Genomic DNA, 25,628 nt, shown 5'->3' on the forward strand with positions numbered 1-25,628 from the left:
TTAAGAACAGCGGCACACCCTTTAGATCACGTGCATACGCACAAATTTCAAAGAGACCGAGTACAGAACTTCATTCGCGAAAATTTTCTTTTGGGTGGGGGGGTAATCATTTAAGGACAATTACAACTGATTTTGAAAGACAAGAAGCATAATAATCCCTATAAGTTGGCACAAAAAAGATCTAATACCTCCGACGATGAACCTTGCTGACATGTACAACATCTCTCGGGGTTTTAAGGGCAGTAGTCTGTCATTTCACCTACTAGTATAAAATAAGCAACAAAATGAGGTTCCTTCGGGTCAGTTTACGTGTCAGGACGACTCTGTCCTAAGTTATTGCAGCATTTTAGTGGCCACTGCCATCTGATGACATCTCCTTGCACATTCTGAAACTGTGAGAGTCAACTTTAACGGGTTCCAGTCCCAGCTATTATGTTTCCTGACATTTCCATAATTAAAACAAATTACTATAATACTTGAATCAAAGGCTATACACCATAAACGTTGATAAACATATGAAAAACTATCTACACAAATTATTAGAACTGATACCACTTGCTCAGACTTTTATTTTTCCAATATTGGTATTTTAGGCTTAATTTGGGTGATGCAATTTGTTTTTCTTGCTTCACTTTTGGCCCCATATTCTTGAAATCTGTAAAGTATCAGCACAAAACCATCCCTAACATCCTACTTGCAAAACACGTGATGACCCACAAGTGAGCAACTATTTTTCTGTCATTAACCCACAAAAATACTCATTTTAGCGCCACGTTCATGCAAAACAAGCAAGATCAAAATGCCAATAGAAATACAAAAATGAGCAAATGAAGCATGGGAGCAAAGTATTTAGGCCCAAGACCTTTCAATTACTTTCCTGGTTAAATCATAAAAGAGTTCTCAGAAATGCTATGTTTAATTATCATAAGCATCGCAACGTCTCTTGGTTCTGATTATCAAAAAGGCCAATCTAGTGATTAGCACCGGATAGCCATGACTAGTAGATCAAAGGAATTTACATATTACCAAATTCTCACTTGCTTAAACACACCAAGCTTGTCCTGATATAGCTTGCAGGACCTCCAGAAACCACTGTCCTTATTTGCCATCTGTAGATACAAACAAGCTCATTCAGATAAGTCTGAGCACAAGCCAAATATGAAATTCCATAAAGCAGATGAATTAAAAGAGGACTCACTTGATGGTATAGAAATGCGGAGATGCCATGGACTAATAAATTTGTATCTCACCAAGAAGAAGTGATCTGGCCCGATTGATTGCAGCAAAGCAGAGACACAAGTGTTCATCAAGATCTGTCAGCTGCTGCAAAAAATTTGAACGGGTTTTGCGAAGCTGCTTCACAACCTCCTGGATAGAATGCCTGTCCCTGCCCCTCTCCAATCCCAGTCGTATGAGAAGCTTGTCACCCTCAAATGCCATGTGCAGACGGGCCACTAGGCGATCAATGGTGTCTAAATCATTGTGGAGAACATAAGTCCCCTTTGCAGCAGCATCAAGCTGTGCCAGATGGGACACCTCTCTCTTACTCACTTTGGAAGGAAGGCAAACAGGACATAGGGGGCTGGCAACAAGGGCGGCAAAAGCATGAGTAGCTACAACCACAGCCGATATAACCACTCCAACCGTAGCGGCAAATAGGCAAATGACAGAGCCTCTAGTAGCATGATGAAGGAGGCGTATTTTCGATCTTGACTTATGGAGACGGTGGTCAAGCTCTTGTCTCAGCTGGGAGAAGCAATGACGCATATCATCAAAGTTGTATGAACCAGGGCTGGGAAAGGGGTTGTCAAATTGGTCAAATTGAAGAAAAATGTCAAACACCCTGTCACATTGGAACTGTGACAGGGAATGAGCACCATTGTCCAAATCTTCAGGTAGGATGTCAAGAAGGTTATCAAAAGAGGCATAAATCAGTCGAGCATGATGAACACTTCGGTGAATGAAAAGGCAGAGTCGCGAAGTGGACTCACTGTGCTTGAAGTAAGTAGCAACAAGTTTGGTTAGAGGGCTCGGCCTAATATGGGAGAGTGCCTCTGAAACAAACTCATGACTCGGACGGAAGACCTGCTCTAGCAGCTCAGATTCCTCAAGAAGCTCCACCTGCCCTACATCAACCTTTTCATTGTAATGGCTGTCATGGTGAATTTTAGACCATATCTCACTGTAGGAACTGGTTTGAACAGCGCAAGTGTATTCACGAGTCAGATTGACAGTTGGAGAGGGCTGAAAACTAGAAGCTGCAGTCCCATCCGCAGATCCTGTAGTTCAAATCGACAATATTGCATAAAAATCAATAGACAGCTCACAAGGAGAATGTCAACGAGTTGAAGGTTGGTTGGACAAGTTTACCTTGGGAAAAGGTTGGGGAAGCATGGTTGTTCGTAGCTGCAGTTGACGGTGAAGGCCTCAGACAAGGCAGCATTTGGCCTTGTCCTTTGACGAAGACGACTAGAGATCATGAGCACATTACAGGCTGAAAAATATGCCCCATGAGCCAGGGCGGGAAAAAGCAAGCTAAGATAACCAAAACTAAAAACTTGACTCTTACACTAAGATATAATATTCTACAACCACATGGATAAAGCACATCACAAGTAAGAGAACTGATACCGCAGGAAGACAAAACAGATACTAAACATTAAATTCAATCTCATCTCAATAGGTTCTGCAAGGTGACAAGTTGTAGGGGCATAGGGAAACTCCAATCTAATCATGCACAAAAGCTTAAATGAAAATGCTCAAAGCATATCAAAATCAGACCCATTTTGAAGCAAAGGAACTGAATTAATCTAAGCACATATCCGTTTCTATGCTAACAAAAAATGATCGTGACAGTCAAAAAAATAAGCCAGTTTATATTTGGCTCGAGACCATAATTCTTATTCTAGCAATCATAATTTCAAAAAGCAAGTATACAAGTGCATCTGTTAGCTACCTTGTACTTGTTCAATTATTAAAGCCAATTTTCTGGAGTTCATCTCTCAGAAACCACGCAATATTAGGGACAAATAAGACCTCAATATTAAGGCCCAATTAAGAAATCTTGCTGAATAGCCAACTGTACTCAAGCCCCATTGAATTTAGGGGGTAAAATTGTTTTTGGCCACAATGTTGATAAATACTTCCCGAAGGTTTTAGGGTTTATAGTGAAAAAACCAAAATATCTGTTTCTTCGGGCATTGGACAAAGAAAACTTTTACAGACATTTCCAAAATACCCAAAAAGGCTAAAATTTCCTCTGAATAACCAATTGCTAGTAAAATGAAAGCGAAGCAGAAAAGTTGGCATATCATCGAACAAAACCCAGAACCAAGAATCCAACTTAAATCCAATCGAATACTGGAGGCAGAAGGACAGCATAACGTGAAAAACCCAAACCCAGTGAAAGGATCCATTTCTATCCAATAGAGACGACATACAAATGCAAACATACTTGAAGTGAATAAGCTTAATTAGAATAATGGCGTGGATGCGCATACCTGGTACAAGTAGTAAAAAGACTGAATCTTTCAAGCTCAATACTGAATGAAAAAACAAAGAAAGAACTCAAAAAGAATTTTGGGTGGGTAAATGGTAGGGGAGGGGAGGGGAGGTGTAGGGTGAACGAAAGAAATTAGTCGTCAAGGAGTTGCCTGAGGCGAGCTTTGATGTAATCCTTACGGGCCTGAGTGCGGGCTTGTTGAGGGGCGATGTTAGTAAAGGAAAGGTAGGCCCCAACGGCGAAGAAGGAAGCACCGGTGACCAAGCCGCAGACCGTAAAAGTTAACTGCTTTGGTGTGGGCGGGTACGACCATAAGACCATCTCTCTCCCTCTTCTTTTTCTAGTTTGAGGAAGGCAGGGACTGGAAATATGGAAGTCCCTTATTTTCAATTGAAGTGAAAAATTGTTGCGGCGAGACAAGTTCCTTTTTTTTTTTTCAAATAAAGTAAACTTTTTTTTTATTAGAGGAGAAAATGAAACCCATGTGGTGTGCTTGACTTTTTTTTTTTTTTTGGTCAAATGTCAACTTGTATATATCTGTGGTGTGCTTGACTTAAGCAAGTGATTGCTAGTTTGCCGCTGCATCTGCATCTGGTGTCCTCTTCCTCTTCTCGAGTGGCTGAGTACTCCCCATTTATTTTTTATTTTTCTTTTGAGTAAATTTTATATAAATTGTTATTTAGTGTACAAATTATCACGATTAAATGAATGACACATGAATAAATTTTATATTTTAAATTCAAATTTTATACATATATCATATATCTAATAGTAAAGGTGTATACACTGGTGGTGTATATAAGATTAATCCTGACAGTGCATACATTATTACCATTGAATCTATGACACATGTACAAAAATTGAATTTTAAATTTAAATTTTACATAATTGTCATTCATATAACACAGTGTAGAAAAGATTAATCCTTTCTTTTTTTTTTCTTTTTTTGTTAGCTGTTAAGTACTCCCAAGCTAGGGGAGTCTTGCTGGGGAAGTCAATACTAGTCATAGTATTTTGCCCCAGAAAATTACTAATCCTACCAGGCTATTTGTCAAAGTTGTTATGGGTCTTATGGCTCTTAAAAAAGAAATGTAGAAAACAAAAGTGAAAAAATATGTAAAATAGCAGTATGAAATTGTGCTAGGTAAGGTTTCTAACCCTTTTTCCCTTTGAAATAGAAAAAGGAAAAAAATATGCTGGTTGTTTTTTTAATTTTCTGAAATATAATTGATACTTTGTCGCGAGTGCATAATATAAATAATTATTAAATGAATGTACACCAGTAATTATGAGATCACCATGATGAACAATGTGAACATCATCTAGCCCAAAGGGCCGAAATTGCCCTTAGGAATTTTTGCTTCATTCTAATCCGAATTTTAGTACTGTTGTGAAAATTCATAATTGTTCGCTATTTGATGCTTATTTCGCGTTAATGTGTTATAAATCTTCACAGCAACAACTATGAACACAAGGATAAAAGTTGCTTTCGTTGCACTAGTGTTGTTAGACCCGGATCGGACCGAACGATCCGGCTAGTTCCATCGTGAACGAATTTTCTTTTCGAGTTGATTTGTAGCACAAAATTGTTTTGATAAAAAAACAGTCGAAACCGTAAAAAATCGATTAAATCAGTGATTCGATTCGATTGATTTACCCGATTCTCAAACTTTTCTTTCTTATTTTCCCTAAACATAATGAGTTATCTAAATTGTAATAGGATTAAGAAATCGCCACTCACTTAGTGTAAATGTTAAAATCACTCACTTTCCTGAATGATTTTTAAATCAAGATGTTTTCATTATGATCTTATTAATTTAGCATCAATGATTCCAACTTGGATTAATTTGTTTTAATTTAGTTTTTCAAGTAGTTTTGGAGAATAAACATATTTTAACTATGAATTTACATTTTTATATATAATTATTAGGTGTATATTGCAAGTTTAATATTTTTGAAACTTATAAAAATATAAAATAATTATGACATCATACTAACGTCAGTGAGTTTAGCCAAGTGGTTATCCGGTCTAAATTTAACAAAATTGCATTGCACCTCCTCTTTGATTTGAAATGGACCTTTGAGAGCCAAACCTACATGCGTTTCTCCCCCAAATTCGCAGCTTCTTCTCCTTCCATGTATCCGACGCTAACTAAAATTCTTGTTTCATATTTTTCTATCACGTTGGACTTGCGATTGCTTGGAGAAAACAACAACTACATTTCTAGGTGTATGTAATCATAACTTTCTTGGTATTCAGCATCAATTGTAGAAAATTTGTGAATGAGTCACCAAATGTTCCACTTTTTCACCAGTAGAGATCTTGAAGGTTTTGAACTTCAATTAACACCAATATTTTTTTATTTTTTTTTTTTGGAAACACGAGGGTTCCTGGATCTAAATTATAACAATTGCCTGTGCGAAAACTGTTTTAGCACACATGAATGATGGTCAAACTTATATTGGCTACCTTCATAGTTGGAAGGACATTCTTCCAAGTCTCAGCCTTTACCATCTTCTGAAAGAGCTGAAAATGGTCATGCTCCTATTGAATCTGAGCATGGCTATCCAAGTAAGTAGTTGCAACTGCAGCATGAAAAGCCGCTCCGATGGGAAGAGCTTCTTCATCTATGGCAAAGTAGGGTGTGTGTATATCTTTTATTGAATCCATCGTCTTATTTCTTATACCTATCTTAAAGAATGCAGCTCGCATTTTCTGTCCGTAGAAACTGAAGTCCTCAGCCCCCATCGACATTGGAGTAAGCTGCACTCCGTTTTCCCCAAGTAAGATGTCTCCAATTCTTTTTGCATGTTTGTACATTGAAGGATCGTTGATGGTTGGTCCGTAAGGCCTCAGTTTCTCCTCCATGAAGTCAACAGTAGCAGTACAATGGTATACGTGCGCTTGAATTTCTATGACCTGAAAGCAGTGCACATACAGAATAGTATTGCATTAACACTTGTGTGAACAATGCCAACAGAACATTTAAAAGTGCAGACAAAGTGATAATATCCGAAAGAGGCATGAAGTGGTCTATGCCTCCTCTTGTCATGCATGCTTAAACACAACAAATATCAATTCTTTTAACACCAGAATGTGATAAAATTATGCCATGATGATTTGTTGATCTTGTATCAGTGTTAAGAAGTAAGAACAATTTTGGAGCTAATGTTGATGACACTCCGAAGAATATTTCTTTTAATGATAGTACCTCCTTGATCCTTTGACGAAGGTAGGAAAAACCTTCAGAGGTCATGAACCGAAATGTGCCTCCAAACTTAACTGTCTCAGGGATCACATTTCCTGCTTGACCACCATCTATGGATCCAATAGAAACCACCTTCACCAAAATAAAATAAAATAAAATAAAAACAAAGTCTCGGTGTTTCTTAGAACTTAACTTTGCAGGACCAATTGAATAGCACTAGCAATTTTAACATGTAAATTCTAATGAATGTTCTAAAGGAGAAAATACCCTGGCCTCTAGAGGATCAGTTTCTCGAGAAACAATCTGCTGCAGTGCAACAATTGCCATGGAAGCAGCAACAATTGGATCTCTAGTTTTATGAGGTGCTGCTGCGTGTCCACCTATGCCTTGAACTATTGCTGAAAACCTGCCTGATCCAGCTAGCATTGGACCTGGTCTTGAACCGATAGTACCTACAAACATCTCTGGGGAAACATGGAGGCCAAAAATTGCTTCAACCCCTTCTAGTGCTGCTTCTTGTAAGACATGATATGCGCCAGCATGACCTTCTTCACCAGGTTGGAAGACGAGCTTAACAGTCCCCTATGAATTTAAAGAGTAGAATATTCTGAATGCAGCTAATGCATTTTAAGGCACAGGCTCAATGCTCATCTTTATTTCCAAAATTGGCTTTTCCTTGTTAAAATCTTTCGAAAGAGTAAAGGATTGGATATCATATCCTACCTTGAGATTATTTTTGGTGTTCTGAAGCAATCTAGCTGCTCCAAGCAACATGGTGGTATGAGCATCATGACCACAGGCATGCATTTTACCATTGATTTTGCTTTTATGCTCCCAATCCACCAATTCCTACAAGTTGAGAGTATTGGAAAAGTATTAGATTCTGAACTAGCAGAGATACTTCATCCTTTTGACAGCAAATTTTACGAGCACCATCTAAAGCCCTCTTACTTCTATTAGATCACTGGGCCAGGCCTGTCGCTAAAATCACCTGATGAGGAGGTCAGGACTACCTTAACTCGTATACAGAATCTACTGGGGAAGACGTAATATACTAATTTATCCTCCTGCAAGCCTGCAACTCCAAACTCATCTCATCCCTGATTTCTTACTATACTAAGGACATGATTTTATACTACATTATCATTTCATCTTACAGAAAAGAAGCAAAGAGTCAAACGGTGTATAATTGCCACCAAACCGTGCAAGGGCATGACACCTTATTCACCACAAATGGAAAGACCACTAGTTTATCAAAAAAAATGTATATATATATATATATATATATATATAGTAATCAAAAGTTTACAATGTGAATATTTTGATGGTTGTTTAGGTAATTTGCCGGCCTTTGCTCAAACAATAGTCAATGATTCAATTCGTCGAAAATAGAAAAAAGCAGAGTCATAAAAAACACAGAAAATTATTACTCGTAGTTACAAGGGTTGACCGATGATGTGAGAAAGAGGGAGACCTGAATAGGAAGGGCATCCATGTCTGCTCTTAGAGAAAAGAAAGGCCGATTTCCAGACCCAATTGTCGCCACCACCCCGGTTTTAGCAACTGGCCAGGCGTACTCCACCCCGAGCGAGTCCAGCTCATCTCTGATGAGTTGACTCGTCTTGTGCTCCTCAAATGCCAATTCCGGATACTCGTGAATTCTTCTCCTAACCCTTTTTAACCATTCGAAGAAGTCGGACTCCCTTGCCGATTCCAACAATTCCCGAATCAGCAAGTCATCAGTCTCCGAAACCACCGTATTCTCCAGGGCCCATGATTTGCAGTAATAGGATGAATTCGATGACAGTAATATAGTCAATACACAGCGCCACCAATACTCTCTAAACCGTCCCATTTCCAGTCAGTAACAAACACATCAATTCTTAGGCTTAGGTTTCTCCGTTTGGCCCATCGAACTCGTTTTTGACTTCTTTCACCTTAGTTACCGGATGAATTTGGGGGGACGTTATTATAATTTTATTTTTCTTTTAATTCCTGGGTGGGACTGAGTTTATTGGGCCAAAAAAAAAAAAAAGTTCCAATTACTCATGTCATTCAGAAAAATCAAATCAAAACTATATACGCAAGATGTCAAATTAAGGAGCCAAGTAGCTGCCTTTGAAGCAGTGCAAGCACGATCCAAAACGTCAAGAACAAGAAGATTGGTTATGTAAGCTTCGTTTGGATTGATTTAACAAAGGATTTGGAAAACCATCCAATCCGTTTCAGTTGTTTGGATTATTCATCAATTATTCAAATACGTTTTAAACATTAGAATAATTAATGATTTACAAATTTAAATATTTTCTAAATAATCTAAGCAACTAAAGGAATTTGATTTTTTTTTATAAAATTACAAAAAGTACCATAATGGCCAAAAAATTACAGCTCAATATTATATTTATTATAAATTAGCATATAAATAATTGGATGGATAGTGATATATATAATCAAAGCAACTTAGATATAATGAAATTAAAATTCATGACCTTTAATTCTCTAGAATTTAATGTTAACCACTAAACTAATTAAGGATCCATCGACATTGAATACTACTACGTCTACTAGGCAACAACAACACATTAGAGATTTAGAGTAAACTTGTCATTAAGCAAGTGCTGATGTTAACTTGTTATTGAATAGGTGTAATAACTAATAAGAGGGCTATCTATTTATATGGGTTAATAACAATTTATCCCCCTAAATTACAGGAGTAATCCTACTCACATTTATTAAACTCCTTTGTGTACGTATAAATTAACTCTAATTTTACAATAAATAAATACTTACTAGGTACCTGTTAGCCAAAATCTTTACATCTCTAATTAAGAATATCATGAGTCCGCAGAAGCATAGTTTAACCTTAATGATACGGAACACTTACTGGATCCAATCGGATGCTACTGGTGCGGAACCCTTAATTGGATCCAATTGCATGCTTCATTTCTCATGCAGTTTGAGCTAAGCCAAACCACTCATCATGAAAGGATTAACAACGCTGAAACCTCCATCAACCACAAGTTTCTGCCCACTTACAGAACTAGTTTCATCGCTGGCCAGGCATAATGCAGCTTTGACCAACATCGTCCGCCGTCAAAGTCTCCCCCTTCTAAGATTAGCCACACCATATATAAACATTTGCATTTGCGCGATGTGTTCTTCAGGATGGTTCCCTCCTCCAATGCCACTCATCACGGCATAAGGCTGCTAACAAGATGCATCCCCTTGCGCTACATCACAGTGAGAGTGTAGCATGCATTTTTGCCAAGCTTAAATTGCTCGCCGGCCCAGAGTATTTCGACCATTGCCATGAAACAGGCGGGTACAGCTGGAACCTCCCGTAATAATTTCCGCCTTTAGCGTCTAGCCTGAATAAGGGGACGAAAATGGAACTTGCATTGGAGCGGTTGGTCGAAAGAGTGCTAGCAGTAATAGGAACAGCTACAGGTAGTTTTTCAAAATTTGCAGCCAAACAGATGGGAAAGTATCGAATCATAGACTCAGAGAATCCATGCAACAATTAACTATATATCCATCTTAATGCTCTTCCAAAAAAATTTATTCATTTTTTGCGTAGTTCATTTCATGCCATCCAGACAGTGAAACATTTATTGGGAAACCCGTATGGCTAGTTTGTGATCTTGAAGTCGTAAAGAAATATAGAATTGTTTGCGCAATTTGTTTCCGTTCTAAAGTAATGTAATCTCTAAGTGATTTTTAGCTGAAGTAAACTGACCGGGCATATAAAAATTGGCTCAAAACGAATAGATAGCATCATTTTGTCCTTATCAGTCTAAAATTTTGTAACATCTGCTAAGCTATTCATTAAACTGAAATACAAACCTTTCATTGGAGGAAGCAACTGACGGATCAGCGCTTATCTGATCCTAAGGGATTGTACGGATATCAGCTGGCCCCCAGCCACGAGTTTGAAAAGAGAAGGATCGACCTTGAAGTCTACCATGAACTCGTGCAATAGGACATCAAACAAAATCGTGAAGGACGATCCGGAGAGAAAAGCAGAGATGACGACTTACAAGCAATTGGCTAGTGGCTACTAAGGAATTAGGATTCTCGTCAGTTGGTTGGAGAGGATTTTTCTCCATCACAGCATGACAACTCTAAGTTTAAACATATGATTTATAATTTTTTCATAAAAAAACTTATGATTTATAATTAAAACTATTCAGTGCGGTATTCATAATTGCTAATCGTAGTTATAAAGAAGAACTGGAACTAAATTGATTAAATGTTGCCATTTGAGTGATCGTTTTAACTTTTGTCATAATCTTAACTCAGTTCCACCCCTCAAAATTTGCATGCAAGTCCAAGTATAGAAGACTTTTAGTGGTCAATGAAATTAATTTCATAATTAGATGACAACGAAGCACGGTCTAGTTGATAAGACGCTTTATCTGTAACTGACAGATTCGATCATTAAGAAAAACTTAATACACGAATACAAAGTTATCTTAATTATTTTGGTACGAAGTGTATCTTGTTGAACTCATAAGGGGGGTAAAAGACAAACTGACCTTAAAGCAATCCTGTCAAAATTTGAAATTTATGAGAGGAAAAGATGAATCTACCACTCCATGATAGTTTAAAATGTCTACATCTACTAACTTTAGTGCTCAAATACGGTAATTATTTAGTAATGGTAATGATAGTAACATTAAATTATGGTTTGGCTTGCATGGCATTTAATTGCAGTCTTTATTTTGATTGAATTGGGCAGGTAAGATTGTGTACTGTCCTACGTACTAAATATACGTTAAATACATCTCCATCCAACATTTCTTAAATGCCGTTGTCTTCACTTCACAGTGCCAGAATATTGGGAACGAGAAACCATAGGAGGAAAATCAACTTTGACGGGAATCGCTTCATTTTGAATCGTAATGGCCTATATCATTTGTTGCAAAAGAGGTGGTGTTGTAGACACCAAATTCTTGTCTCATTTTTTTTTTTAATATTTGACATTTGCTTGAATTTTGTCTATTTAAGGGTCATTAATTTTATGCATTTATTTGCCCATATTTCTTATATTGTAGATTTTCTTTTGTTATAAAAAAAAAGGAAGGAGAAGAAAAGATTTTACACTCTCTAACCATTTTTTCCTACCAAAATCACTATTAACCCATTTTTACGCTGAATATCCATTGACCTTTCTTTTCATTTTGGTAAAAGTCCATCATGTCACCCCTGGTTCTTTCTTGTCATTTGATCAACTAATTCCTTTGCCCCTCACCCTCGGCTCTCTCCTTTTCTTTTCCGCACAAAAACCACTCTCACACACTCTCTTAACTCACGACACTTCCACTACACAAACACACGCAAAGAAGAAAAACTCCTCCACTCTCACTCTCGGTCCTCCTCACTTCAAAAAATTTCCAGCACACTTCCATTACACAAACACACACCAATACAAAATCACTCCCCTCTCTCTCGGCTCCTTCCTTCTATAGCTACCTTCCCACAAACCATAAAAAAAAAAAAAAAAGAGAGAGAGAGAGAGCAAGAAAGGGTAAAATACAAGATCAAAGTGAAGTTGGAAGCTCGTTGCCAGCGCCGTTGCCACCATCACCGCCATAATAATCTATTTGTAAAACCATTGTAAGTCTCTCCTTTTACTTTTGATTTTGATTCGAACAAAGATAGTTTTCTAAAAATTTGGTAAAGATTTAGTTGATTCTTATTTTATATAAAATTGGTTCGGTTCTTTTCTTCTTTCTTTGGCTTTGATGATCAATAATTTTGTGGGTCTTATGAAATGAATTGGTTGCTAGTGTTGTTGAAGTTTTTGGGACAAGTCATGAATAAAATGAAGAAAAAAGAAATGGTCCGTGAATGCATGTTAAGTGTTTGTAAAAATGCCATGATGAAAAATGAATTAAGCTAGTGAATTTTTTGTACTTATTTCTAGTGAAATAGATGGTTATAGTTAGTATGTGATTTGAAAAATGTTGAATTATTTAAATGTTTTGAAGTTTTGAGCTTTAGAAGCATGTAAATATTTTTTTTCATTTTGGGCTGTTTTGTTTTGATTCATCACTTTGTTGTTGTTTTTTTTGTTAAAATAAAATCATATAGTTGTATTGTAGAAGTTATAAGGAGTGTTGTACTATAAATTTTATAATTTTTGATGAAGGTTTGAGTGCTTTAAAAAAATAAAAGTTGGGCTGTCTTTTTGCTATTTCATCACTTTTGGTCCATTTTTTTTGTAAAAACTAAACCCAAAAATGGATTCTACGCGAAAAATCGAGTGAGGAGTGTGTTTTGCTCAAATTCGTGACGGGAGAGTTTGCCGGCGACCGGTGACCGCCAGTGGCTGAAGTTTCAGCCTCGCTGGAGAGAGAGAAAAAAAGAAGAGGAAGAAGAAGAAAAAGGGAAGAAGAGAAAGAAAAAAGAAAGAAAATAAAAGAAAGGTTGGGCTGGTTTTTTATTTTCTGGTGGGCTAACGTTTTTTTTTCGGGCTTTTGTCTGAGCTCTAGAGCTATTTGACACTTGGACTTGCATTTTATTTTAATAAAAATAGCCTGTGTTTTCTTTTGGGCTATAGGGAGTCCGGCTCATAGTACATAAAAAAGAAAGAAGGCCCAATTTTTTATTTATTCATTATTACCCAAATCAGAAACAAATTTTGTACTTTAGCTCCTGATCTTTTGAGTAATTTTATTTTGGCCCAATATTTGTAGATTTATTTCACTTAGGATCTTAATTTAATTTCAATTTGATCCTTAAACTTTATTTTAATTTAATTTTGATCCCTAAGCTTTTGAAAAATTATATTTTTACCACAAAATTTTCTAATTTTTGCAATTTAGTCTCACTGTGACTTTTTGACTCTCTTAATTATAATTGTTTTTTTCTTTAATAGCTAATTATGTTATTTTTGAATGTATTCAACTTGTAATTTTTAGATATCCTTAAGTTTTTTTATGTTTGATATATTAATATGAATTTAGTATTATTATTATTATTATTATTTCCAATTAAATTGGTGCGATGATCCCTTTGTTCATTTTGAGTATAAATAAGGCAATTTGACTCCATATAGTCACCACTTCAAAAGGAAGATACCCCTATTATTATTTAAATGTCAATTACGTGCTCTTATGTGGTCATGCGTGCTCCTCTATATTTATATATTTTTATATGCTTTGTTATTTATTTGATTCAAATGTTCATTCAAATTTTCTTATATTTGTTTAGTTAATTTTTATAATTATTTGGGAGGTATTTAAATACTTCAAGATGTAATAAATAGGTAATATTTTTAAAAAATTGTAATTAGATAGACAAATGTAATAGATAAGATAGACAGGTTTATTTTATTATATTTTTTCATTTTAGATTGTAATTAGATTTCCTATTGTAATAGATAGGATAGATTGGTTTATTTTATTATATTTCTCCATTTTAGATTGTAGTTAGCCTCCCCGCTGTAATAGGTAGGTTTTGTGTGTGTGCATGGCTTTTGTGTTATGTGCTTTATCTTTTTTTTTTTTAGGATTTTTGCATCTAGATATTATACTTATATGTTACGTGCTACATGCTCTTATGTGTTTATTTATTTTAATTTATATCTTATTCGTTTTACTGTATATTATTAATGTATGACGTCACCACACTAGTCTAACGCTAGTTGTGGCTTCCCACTCCACTTACTTGTTAGTCCAACACTATTAAGGACTTTTAGAAATGGGGTAGTCCAACATTAGACCCCTTAGATCGTCCATGTGTTAGATTCATCTTTTGCGTGACATTCATTATATTTTCATGCATATTTTTTTAGGATTTTTTCTCATTTGCATGATATTTCCTATTATATTATTCTCTACCCTCACCCTCTACATGTGTTAATCATATCATTTAGAATTGTATCTCATTTAAAAAATTGTAAAATAAATTAGTTTATTTACTTGTCTAAATTAGGAGAATTACTTTTTGAACATAGGAAATGAGCAATTATAACTTTTTAGTTTAAATACCCCGTTGATTCATATATGAGAAAAATTATGTCATGAGTTTTTACCTCCCATACCTATTATGTTGCATTCCCTATTCTTTGCCCATTTATACCTAGATATATAATTTAATTTTTTTTCTTTTTTTTGAATTTCATATATGCATGCTCATGACCTTTTTAAGGGATTATTTTGGACTTTGCAATTAGTGCGATTGGTATCAATTAAACCATTGAATGGACATTTTATCCCTTCTGATATTTTCTATAAATTTAGATTTGCATTTATGTAGAAAAATTCCAAACGTGATAAATTTAAGGGTTAGATTAGGAAAATTTTGATTAAACCTCGCAACTAACTTAGATTAGGTTGAAAGGGTGCCTTAGATTTGAAACCTTTGTTTTCCATTTCTTCAATCATGATTCTCGAACTCATTTTTCTCTTGTTTTCCAAGATTTGGAGTTGTCGAAAAGAGTTTTATTTTATTTATGTTTTATTTTAATTTTGTTAAAAAAATATTTTTTTGGTGATTTGGTACATCCAAACTCAATATCAAATGACGACTCTCTTTTTTTTTAAAAACTCTTTTAGATTAAATTTTGGACTTAAGCTGTCGTATTCTTTAAAGTTCCATTTTAGATTTTTTTTTACTTATTTTTAAATAAAAATCACATCTTTTGTAAATACGTTTTTATCGCAAAAATGGGGCGCGAAAGGTGTAGTGATTGATATTCTTCAAATGTAAATTCTATAATAATAATAATAAGTGATGTATATCTTTAAATTCATAAGTGATGCATTTAAAAACGTTAATGTTTATAATTGATAGTGCATGAAAAATTTATCTTAAATAAATTATTAGTTAGTCGAGAAATGTCAACTAAATTTTATCAGCGAAAGCCTTGTATTCGGAACAGGCTGCTCAGGCGAAGCAGGTTTAACTCTGGTTTTTCATTTTTCTTTTTCTTTGTCTTACGTGGTATGTAGTAGGGGTGGGCAAAATTATCCGCTAACCCGAAAACCCGTCATATTCGATCCGATCCGATCGGAAAATTAGGATATCCGATTTTTATTATTTGATCGGGTCAAAAGAGAGTCGAGTACCCGCTAAAATGCGGGCCGGGTTAGGGTCACATAATTAAAAATTCGCGGGTACCCGATCCGTCCCACATATATATATTTTATTTTATTTTTATTTTTATACACATACTATAAAATAATAAGAAGTAAATAAGTAATTTTATTGAACAAATTGCAATACAAATATGAGAGACTATAGTTTATTTACAAAATTCATTTGTAGAGGCCATGATCTTATATTTTATAGAAAAAAGTTTAATTAATGTGGAATATATATATTAAAAATTGTGCTACTTATGTCAAACTTTTATTGATTTCAAATTCTTTTAATTTTTTTCCTTTATCTTATATTTTCTTTACATGCTTGTTTCTTGGTGGGAAACCTTTTTTTAGAAAAAAAAACATTTCTTAAATCTTAGATGAATGTATAAAATATAAAATTAAATTGGTATAAATCATTTTTTTAAAATTAAATAATAAATGGGGCCGGGCGGGTACCCGTTGACCCGACCCTACGGGTAAGGGTAAAAAAATGACTGACCCGCAAGATGCGGGTCGGGTCAGCCAAATGGTGAATGAGGCGGGTACTCGACCCGCGCCCAGCCCTAGTATGTAGGATTCCTCTACACGAGGAGAACAAGCCAAGTGAATATTCTGCTTTTGTTTGCACGCGGATTATTTTTTCCCTAGTGTGATGATAGATGCATGCTGGCCTTGAGTTGATTACCTAAAACAACACATTTTCATTAATGAGATTTCCACCAGCCGACAACCTACTCTTTTAATAATTCTTAAACAAGATTATCTTTTGTTTGATACTATTAAAATAAGAAATAAAACTCCTATCCTTTCTTGTAAATGTCTTTCTGCTTTGCTTTACTAATTGCATGGTAATTAAACCAGCACTAGCAAATAGCAACTCTTGAAAGCAGAATTGCTACTACTAGAAAGTAAACAAGATTGCTTCTGTGGGCTTTTTCTCTGAGCTGAAGCTCCCCCATAGCCTCAGCTGTAAACGTTTTCTCGGTCATTATTAGCCGTCAGGATTTCGACTACCCCCAAGACTCTCTCTCTCGCACCCTCACCAAGCAATGGCAGCTGCCTCTGTATTTTCAGCCATGACAAGAATGTATGTTTTTAATTAACGTAGTTTTCGGATGGATGTAATTAATAATCAAAAAAGAGAGATGCATGGGGAGTAGAGAAGGAATGGAAAAGCAATGCCAAAGAAGGCTGCAAAATTCTCATAGTAGCTGTATTTGGTAGACCACTGTTTGCAATTCAGGCATCAAACTAAGCCCAAAAAAATCACGGCAAGAAAATTCTAGTCAAAATTCAATTAAAACTGGGATTGGTGGCTTCAGAAAAAAAATGAAATTAACAAGATATCCTTATACTATATAAGATTGAGTTTTGGTCAAAGAGTAGGTTGGATATCAACCGCATAAGTGGGGGCTTTCTGGAAATGTAAAATGTTGTGTATTAATTTAAAAACTTTAGGTACAAATTAAGGAAGCATGTATTTGGGTATGTTTACTGAAATGACCCCATTTTAATACATTTAAAGTTGTCATTGATGAGTCATCTGGGTATTGATGTAATGTGTAATTAGTATGCAACCGTTTTTGCATTATGTACAACCCATATATGCTTGTGTGTTGGTGTAATTACCGGAGTATTCCTTAACTACCAATAATTCCGCTTTTCAACCGCAAATAACCGTTTGAGATGTTGCTTTGTCTAAAACATTTGAATGGCAATCGGATTTAGGAAATGAACCAATGATTTCTCTATCAATGGCAGAAACTCATTTCTCTATCATTTATAATCTGCATTTATGAGTCACAAACGTTGGTCATTTTATCCCCTTTCAGTTTCAGGAGTTAAGTTTTCCCTTTTTGCTTTTGTCTACAACGATTTGTCTTATCGTTTTCTCTTCCATCCAAGCTCAACTCTGAAATTACCTATTATTTCGTCATTAATTACATCCAATTCAATTGCCGAACCGTTGGTATCTTAATTTCTAAACGGTTGATTATCAGTTTCTCCCTGTTCGCATTTTAGGATTGAGATAATTCTATCTGGTTTCATACTAATCAGCTCATAATGCTCTTCAGTCCCAGCTACTCTTGGTGGTTCAACGTGAGGTTAGATTTCACCGTCCCCAATTTTTCAGTTTCTTCCTTAATTTTGTCGGTGTGTTTTTAGTACCTACAATTAGCGACTCTTATCGCGTTGCCTAACCGCAATATAGCATTTTTCGCGTAACCTAACCCCAATTGGTCTGAGTTGGTTATAATCTTATAGGTTTGGAACAATAGCAAGAAAGAGTTCTCGGTGGGGATTCTAGAATAAGGTTAGCTTTCTGTGTTGCTCTGCCTTTCTGCATTATCAACGACCTTCAATTTGACACAGTTTTATTGTAATGCTGTGTGAATTGATTGATTATATCGTTTATCTTTTCATACTCAGTTTTATTTATTCTCACAATGTACTATCATTTGTTCAACAAAAAAACCTCCTTCCCCACAGGTACCAAACACCCGCGCGATGCGCGGGCACTCCTCCCTAGTGTTGACAAAGTAAAATTACTCAATATAAGCCTGTTACAACCATGTTATATTCTACAGGCTAGAAGGGAAGGTAGCACTGGTAACCGGGGGAGCCAGCGGCATTGGAGAATGCACTGCGAAACTCTTCTCCCAGCACGGTGCCAAAGTTGCAATCGCCGATATCAAAGACGAACTCGGCCACTCCCTTTCCGACGCCTTGGGTTCATCTAATAGTACCTACATCCATTGTGATGTCACCAATGAAGATCACATCAAAAATGCCGTGGATAAAACAGTAGCGACTTATGGAAAATTGGACATCATGTTCAATAATGCAGGAATTGCTGATCCAAACAAGGCCCAAATCATAGACAACGAAAAATCAGACTTCGAATGCGTTCTGAGGATCAATGTAACAGGGGTTTTTCTTGGGATGAAACATGCCGCTAGAGTCATGGTCCCTGCTCGAAGCGGAAGCATAATTTCCTCGGCCAGCTTAGCCTCAGGGATTGGCGGTGCGGCATCGCATGCTTATACTTGTTCAAAGCACGCTGTAGTTGGGCTGACCAGAAATTTGGCGGTAGAGCTGGGCCAATTTGGGATCAGAGTCAATTGCTTATCACCCTTTGCATGCGCAACACCTCTATCCACCAAATTCGTGGGGCTTGAGGACGAAGCTTTTGAGAATGCCATGAATTCGATGTCAAATCTTAAAGGGAACTCTCAGGACTGATGATGTCGCTAAAGCTGCCCTCTACTTAGCAAGCGATGACTCTAAATTTGTGAGCGGACACAATCTCTTCATCGACGGTGGTCTAGGTATTTGCAACTCGGCATTCAACTTGTTCGTGTATCCAGAATCTTAGATGTAAGCAATATCTATTTGGAACTCAATTTCACCGTGGTGTGTAGATAAATTATGCACAAGGGGGCTGCTTAAATTTGTTCCTGTATCCAAACATTTTGGTTTGTTCCGAGTTTTTTTCCTTTTTCCTTCCTTCCCCCCCCCCCCCCAAGACTTGCGAGCTTCTAGAGCTTCGTAAAGATATACAGCCCTCGTTGGTGCTTGAAATTAATAATTAATTTGGGACGCAACTGTCGGAATTCGCATATAATTGGACGGAGCAATTGCAAGTGTTTGATGAAAATCACCACTAGCTGCCTTGTCGAATATATATAACGACCATCTTCACATAGTTATTTAGTTGGCTTGTCAAATGATTGTTCGTTGGCATGTACAATGATTCAACTGGAGACATTGACCACAGTATATTATATAGTTTTCAACCCAAAACAGTAGTAGTTAGTACGTAATTTCCCATCTCTTGTGGGGAGGACTTGAACAATTACATATATCACACGTACGATATCGGATGGACACTATATATGTTCTAAACAGTTGTCAATGAAGAAAGAGGAGATGTAAATGTAAATGCGCTGTTGAGTATTTATTAGATGAAAGAGCTTGTGATCCCCGTTGTGACCGGTAGTAGAGACTAGAGAGAATTAAGCGCAGCAGAAAATTAAGACTTCTTCGAGTTTAACCACGGTATTTTAACCACGGTATTTTATATCTATATATATATATGTATGTATGTATATAAAAGTTAATAGGGAGCACTTTTGAGATACTCCCACGTCACATGCTTCACTGCTCAATTTGTTTAAGATTCGCCGAAGCACTCATCATGGAAGAGTATTAACAACGCTAAAACCACCGTCACAAGAAGTTTGAGTCCACTAACATAACCAGCTTGCTTCATTGCTGGCCAAATATAGGCTAGTGCGGCTTAATTGAGCTACATCCTCACCTTTCAAACTCTTCCCTTTCAGATCAGTCACCCCTAGGTATATGAACGTTTCCTGTCGAGCAATTTCTTCTTCAGAAGAATTAATCCGTCCTCCTATGGCAGTTGTTAAGGTGACACATTGTTGACTCGTGCGCCATGTTCCCCAGGCTCAGTTGATGAATGCTTAGCTAGACCCAAAATTCCATATATGCTTTGTGCTTGCATAGGCAGGAGTTCCTAGGATCACACATGCATGCTCTTGGCTGTGAATGATATGCATGATTCTCGCAGCGCCCCACTTTGCATCCGCCACTGCTTATAATGATGGACGATTAAATGGCAAAAAAATGAAGAAACCAAGTTTCGTTTCTGCTGAATCATTGTGGTGGATTCTTGCAATTCTAGCTTATGTGCATGTTGCAACTTTCAACTGGAAACCGTTTTAAGTGCTTAAAGGAAGAATATATCTGCAGTTACCAAGTGCTCTGTGGCTTTCTGCTGAGAATAGTGACCTGAAGTATACTAACAACTGATATCACAACGGTATTCTGTAGATAGAATCTACAAATGTATGTGGTTCAGCGTTTACCAAGTCTCTGTGACATCTTGAAGGTTCTGAGTCTTCTGCAGATTGTGTGTCAATTATAGAGGAAAGGTAGAGCAGAATGGTCTCGGTCGAACCAATGCAGGTTGGCTGGTGAAGCTAATTAATAGGATTTGAAACAGAGTAACGGAGTTCTGTACTTCGAATGGGTGCATGCCTTGTCCTTCCAAGATTATGATTAGAATTTAGTTGGGCAGGCCGAATGCAAACTATTTTATGCGTGATGTGAAACTTGCGTCTTTTTTCCTCGAAATCTCGTGTAACCAGCTACTGAAACGTATACTTTTTCAATGGGGATGGTTAGCGTTTATTCTTCCTTTAAGAATGAGAATTCAGCTATAATTTTCACCACTTTATATGTACCATTTTTTACTTTTTTACGTTTAATAATTAATACCACTATATCCATTACATGCTTCAGTCTAAATCTGGAAGGTGTGGCGAATTTTATGTGCGAGAAAATACTCACAAAGAATAAGGGGAAAAAAAGATCTCTTTTTGAAATGCATGCTCTCTATCAAACAGGCCCAACTAAACTATTCACTTGGTTGAGTCGTTCCAATGCACATGCGTAAAGAATTCATCTACTTTCTTTGTTGAACTCAAACAATTTGTGATACAATGCAATTAGTGCATGTTGTAATTCAGGAATCGGGAAGCGTAAAACGTTAACATTTGAAAATCAAACAAAAGAATAAGCAAGTTTGGCCCTTCATTAGATCAAAGAGTATGGCTCTCTCATGAATTCCGTCCCTTTAGACAAATAATATCCGCGCACAAATAGGTCTTCTTTTTCGCTCTTGGTGGTGGTGGGGTTTGTTTCAGGTACGGAACAGAAAGATCAAAGTATAATCTCAACACCTTATTAACTGGTATACATGATCGATCCTTCAGCCCAGACGTCAGGCAAGTTGAACATCATTATCCTCATTTATAACACATGGAAAGTAGCTTCAGCCTCCTTTGTTTTTCTTCACTTATACAGTGTCCAATTCTGGTAGCGGTTGTGGTAATTTAATTCTTCTTGATTTTCTCTGTACTTCTTCCATCCCATACTGTCGCCCCCCAAATCGAAATTTAACACAATCATGTCGATCAATCATAAAATTACGAAGTGCTAGAAAAGCCTTTGGCATTGGTTGGCTTTTAACCTATTTTTCGCAACTCAAGTAGTAGTAAATTTTTATTATAAATGCCAGGCTAGCCCATAGAGCATCCCATTGGTTAGGATCTCCCAAGTCATTGGCAACCTACAAACTGTTAAAGATGAACGGTTGCTCCTCTAATTCATCAAATGGCCCAACCAACAAAAGGTAAACTCACTACTTATAATCTGTTCGTCATCTGGTCCGGACTTCACTTCTTTCGTTTAATTTCCCAATTAATTAATTCAGGTAACTAACTAACGTATGGAAATTGGAAACCACTCCTCCGTCCCAAAAACGGATGCAGATTAGAAGGCAAAGTTGCCATTATCACTGGTGGTGCAAGCGGCTTCGGTGAAAGCACCGTGCGACTTTTCGTACAGCACGGGGCAAGAGTAATCATTGCTGACGTTCAGGATGACTTGGGACACTCCCTCTGTGAAGAACTCAGTTCTTCTGGAGATGTTACCTTCGTCCATTGTGATGTTACTAAAGACATTGACGTTAAAAATCTGGTTGATCTCGCCATGTCCCAGTATGGCAAGCTGGATATAATGTACAACAATGCCGGGATCCCCGGAAACTTAGATTTCACCATTGTAGATGCAGATAATGAAAACTTCAAAAGGGTTTTCGACGTGAACGTTTACGGTGCATTCTTGGGAGCCAAATATGCTGCAAAGGTTATGATCCCAGCTAAGAAGGGGGTGATCCTCTTTACTTCCAGTCTTGCTTCGGTTTCTTGCGGGGAGTCACCGCATTCTTACACCGTGTCGAAGCACGCAGTCGTGGGGCTTACCAAGAACCTGTGCGTGGAGCTAGGGCAATACGGCATCAGAGTTAATTGCATATCTCCTTGCGCCGTGGCCACTCCATTGCTGAGAAATGCGATGGGGTTGGACCAGAAGGCTGTGGAAGGGATCATTTGTGCGTCGGCCAACTTGAAAGGCGTGGTGCCCACCGCTGAGGACGTTGCCGAGGCAGCGTTGTACCTATCTAGCGATGCGGCCAAGTTTGTAAGTGGATTGAACCTGGTCGTGGATGGAGGTTATAGCGCCACCAATCAATCGTACATGACGATTATAAAAAGTTTGATGCCTTGAGGTGTATTTGTGGTCGCCTTTCATCCTTTGTTAGCCAATAGTATGGCAGTTTAGTCCTCTTAGTTACATACTGTACTATTTATTTGTTTTTTGGTCCTAAATGAAACTATTAATTAGTACTCGTATTTGTTTTTCAGTTCTTGAAGAAGTCCAGATCTCTGTAATCTGCATTTTCGAGATGGTTAATTCCCTTTTCTTTTTCGAAGAGAGTTATGTTGTAATCTAGTCCCAACTATCATTAAACATAAGTCACTTGGATTAATTAAACTTACTAAATCAGTCAGTCTTACGCGCGCTTATCCAAAGTATGCTGCCCCCTGTGCTTTTTTCTTGCTACATTCCTTCCAGCAACCAAATGTGCCAGGTTATCTCCACCTTTTCGTAATTTTATTTCTCGTAAATAGCAAAAATATTCAGTTGGATCTGAGTAGTGTATGTCCGTTATCCAATTGATTTAATCGCCCTCTCTTTATTTCTCCGCCGTTGCATTTCCGGTCTAGCCATTTCCAACTATATACTACATACTCTTTGGCATCTTTAGTTTTATTCTCTCAATGTCGGCTTCACGGTTTCAACTTTCAACTATTTTATCGCATCAGTTGCCCCATTCTCCGGCTTTCTTTCGACCAGGACTAGTTCTTCAACCACCCCATTAATGGCGCTCCTCCCTTGTTGAAGTGATAGGTTTTCACGTAATGTTTATTGGTCAAGGTGTACCAACCGTGCTTGTGAAACCGTAGTAGAAGCTATGCTGGATATGTGGAAAACTAAGGAGTGCAAGATTTTCTTTCTTTCTTTCTCTCCTTTTTTTTTTTTTTTTTTTTTTTGAACAAGAAAAAGTTGCTAGAGAGGATAAATGAGCAGCAACATGGAAGTTGCGATGTGGGGAATTATTAAGCATTAACCCATGCGATCCAGTTGTCACTTTCCTCGATTGTGAAATGAGTGTTGGGGAATATATATTTACTTATTACAATTTTGTTAGGTTTATCCCTTCGTTCTTTCTGAAAAACATTTATGGCTCTTGATTTACTTATTTACGTTGACTTTATATTCTTAGCAAGTTAGCTTAACGCTTTGAAACCTTTGGATCGTGGCCTGTGGGATATGCATTATTGCAAGTGTCGGCAGGATGGATTATATTACGACTAGATTCATTTCATCCATTCCTTGCCGGTTTCTTTACTGACATTTTCCGGAATAAATATGACCCTTAAATTCCAACTCGAATGACAAAAGGTTCAAGAAACAGAAAAGAGAAGGAACAGTTGCCCCTTAACGGCGAGTCATTGCCAAAACAAAAGGAAATCATTGACAGCAAATTAACCTGAATGACTTCAGAAAGGAAAGATCTGCAAGCCAAGAACTCGAGAAGGAACTAAAAGATCCAGGGGGTAATTTTACAAGTGCATTATGTGGAAGAGGCAAAACGCTGAAACTAGTTAATCATGGGGACCAAACAATTGCTATTTCGCGATACTGGTGTCTTACAGCATCTGCTGTGACTCATGAGTGACCAAATACCAACCTGACATGTGTTCTGCAGCAAGAAAGGATTCTGAGTAACAAATGTAAATTAGTATTAAACACCAAAAAAAAAATCTTCTTCGACTTGCTACGTACGTTGGTTAGGCAGAAAACTACATCGTGTTAGAAAATAAAAGTGTCTGTACCTCGTGGAACATTAGAGCCCACCAACGATTATTGGACCTTTCAACTGGCCATGAAACAAAATTATTTCACCTTCCAACGCATATCGCAACTAATAGCAAGCCGCAACCTTTATCCTATTAGCCTGTGCATCACTATATGTTTTCTGGCATATAAATGTAGAAGTACGTATGGACGTCTTCATATACGTACAATTTAGGAGTTAGAAGACATCTACACTAACTAAAGAAGAGCTCTAGTGGGAGCCTGGAGATGGCAACATCTGATTTGCCAAATGGCCATATTTTCCATAGATAAGGCTCTATATCATCTATAGTTATTTGATTTTTCATCTCCAGCACAGAATAGCAACTGAATTTAATTCAGTTCACCGGCGCAGGCAGAGGCTAGAAGGTGAAGTTGCACTCATAACTGGCGGGGGCATGCGGTACCATGATTGCTCAAAAATTTAGGCTGCGAGAAGCAAAAGGCAGAGGAATATGTTTGTGAGATTGCAAATTTGAAAGAGGCAGTTTTGGAGAAAAATGATACGGCTGAAGCAGCACTGTTTCTTGGGAGCGATGAATCCGAGTATATAAGTGGGATCAATCATCAATCTTGTGATAACCACCGGCTCTTGGGCTGGTGGCCACCACCAAGCTCTTAAGGTTTTGGCACCAAAAAATGCCACTCTTGTGGCTCTGCTTCAAATCCAGACGGGTGCGTAGTGCACCCCGGGTCTAATGAGCCAGGCTTTGATAAGATCGAGTTCAGCTCATTTAATTTGTAATATTTTCGGGTTTCGGGCTATGAGTTTCAGGTTAATAAATGTGAATTTGATACTCAACTCACATAATATTCGGGTTGTGAGCCTTATTCAGGCTTAAGCTTAACTAGAGCTGTAAACGAACCGAATCGAACCGAGTATCTCATGTTTGAACTCTGTTCGTTAAGCAGTTCGAACAACGTTCGTGTTCGTTCGTTAATTTTCGAACTCCAAACCTGTGTTCGTGTTCGGTTCGT

The 25,628-nt window shown here is 37.1% G+C and overlaps 3 protein-coding genes and 1 pseudogene across 6 annotated transcripts; 2 read left to right on the top strand and 2 right to left on the bottom strand.

Moving 5' to 3' along the window:
- Positions 1-45: 45 nt before the first annotated feature.
- On the bottom strand, positions 46-3,884 carry LOC113693994 (UPF0496 protein At3g19330). 4 transcript variants are annotated; one of them, XR_011816771.1, is made up of 6 exons: positions 3,654-3,794; positions 3,501-3,542; positions 2,371-2,494; positions 1,199-2,279; positions 1,027-1,109; positions 46-439 (listed from the first exon to the last, which is right to left on the bottom strand). XR_011816771.1 is itself a non-coding variant. In XM_072054624.1 (3 exons), the coding sequence occupies exons 2-3, from the start codon at positions 2,441-2,443 to the stop codon at positions 1,231-1,233; spliced, it is 1,122 nt and encodes a 373-aa protein (XP_071910725.1). In that variant the 5' UTR covers positions 2,444-2,494; positions 3,501-3,641; the 3' UTR covers positions 1,196-1,230. The 4 variants fall into 4 exon arrangements, 1 of the variants encoding a protein (XP_071910725.1); XR_011816770.1 differs by having other exon boundaries at positions 3,501-3,884; XR_011816772.1 differs by lacking the exon at positions 3,654-3,794 and having other exon boundaries at positions 295-439; positions 1,038-1,109; positions 3,501-3,641.
- A 1,956-nt stretch (positions 3,885-5,840) lies between these two features.
- On the bottom strand, positions 5,841-8,708 carry LOC140003767 (IAA-amino acid hydrolase ILR1-like 3). Its single transcript, XM_072054625.1, has 5 exons — positions 8,186-8,708; positions 7,435-7,560; positions 6,979-7,293; positions 6,715-6,843; positions 5,841-6,422 (listed from the first exon to the last, which is right to left on the bottom strand). Exons 1-5 carry the CDS (start codon positions 8,564-8,566, stop codon positions 6,048-6,050), a joined length of 1,326 nt encoding a protein of 441 aa, XP_071910726.1. The 5' UTR covers positions 8,567-8,708; the 3' UTR covers positions 5,841-6,047.
- A 1,389-nt stretch (positions 8,709-10,097) lies between these two features.
- LOC140009627 (secoisolariciresinol dehydrogenase-like) lies at positions 10,098-19,299 on the top strand (annotated as a pseudogene).
- Positions 19,300-21,805: 2,506 nt separating this feature from the next.
- On the top strand, positions 21,806-23,160 carry LOC113693913 (short chain aldehyde dehydrogenase 1). Its single transcript, XM_072054626.1, has 2 exons — positions 21,806-22,020; positions 22,160-23,160. Exons 1-2 carry the CDS (start codon positions 21,974-21,976, stop codon positions 22,953-22,955), a joined length of 843 nt encoding a protein of 280 aa, XP_071910727.1. The 5' UTR covers positions 21,806-21,973; the 3' UTR covers positions 22,956-23,160.
- Positions 23,161-25,628: the final 2,468 nt, after the last annotated feature.

This window comes from Coffea arabica, chromosome 6e, assembly GCF_036785885.1.
Source record: "Coffea arabica cultivar ET-39 chromosome 6e, Coffea Arabica ET-39 HiFi, whole genome shotgun sequence".
NCBI lineage: Eukaryota > Viridiplantae > Streptophyta > Magnoliopsida > Gentianales > Rubiaceae > Coffea > Coffea arabica.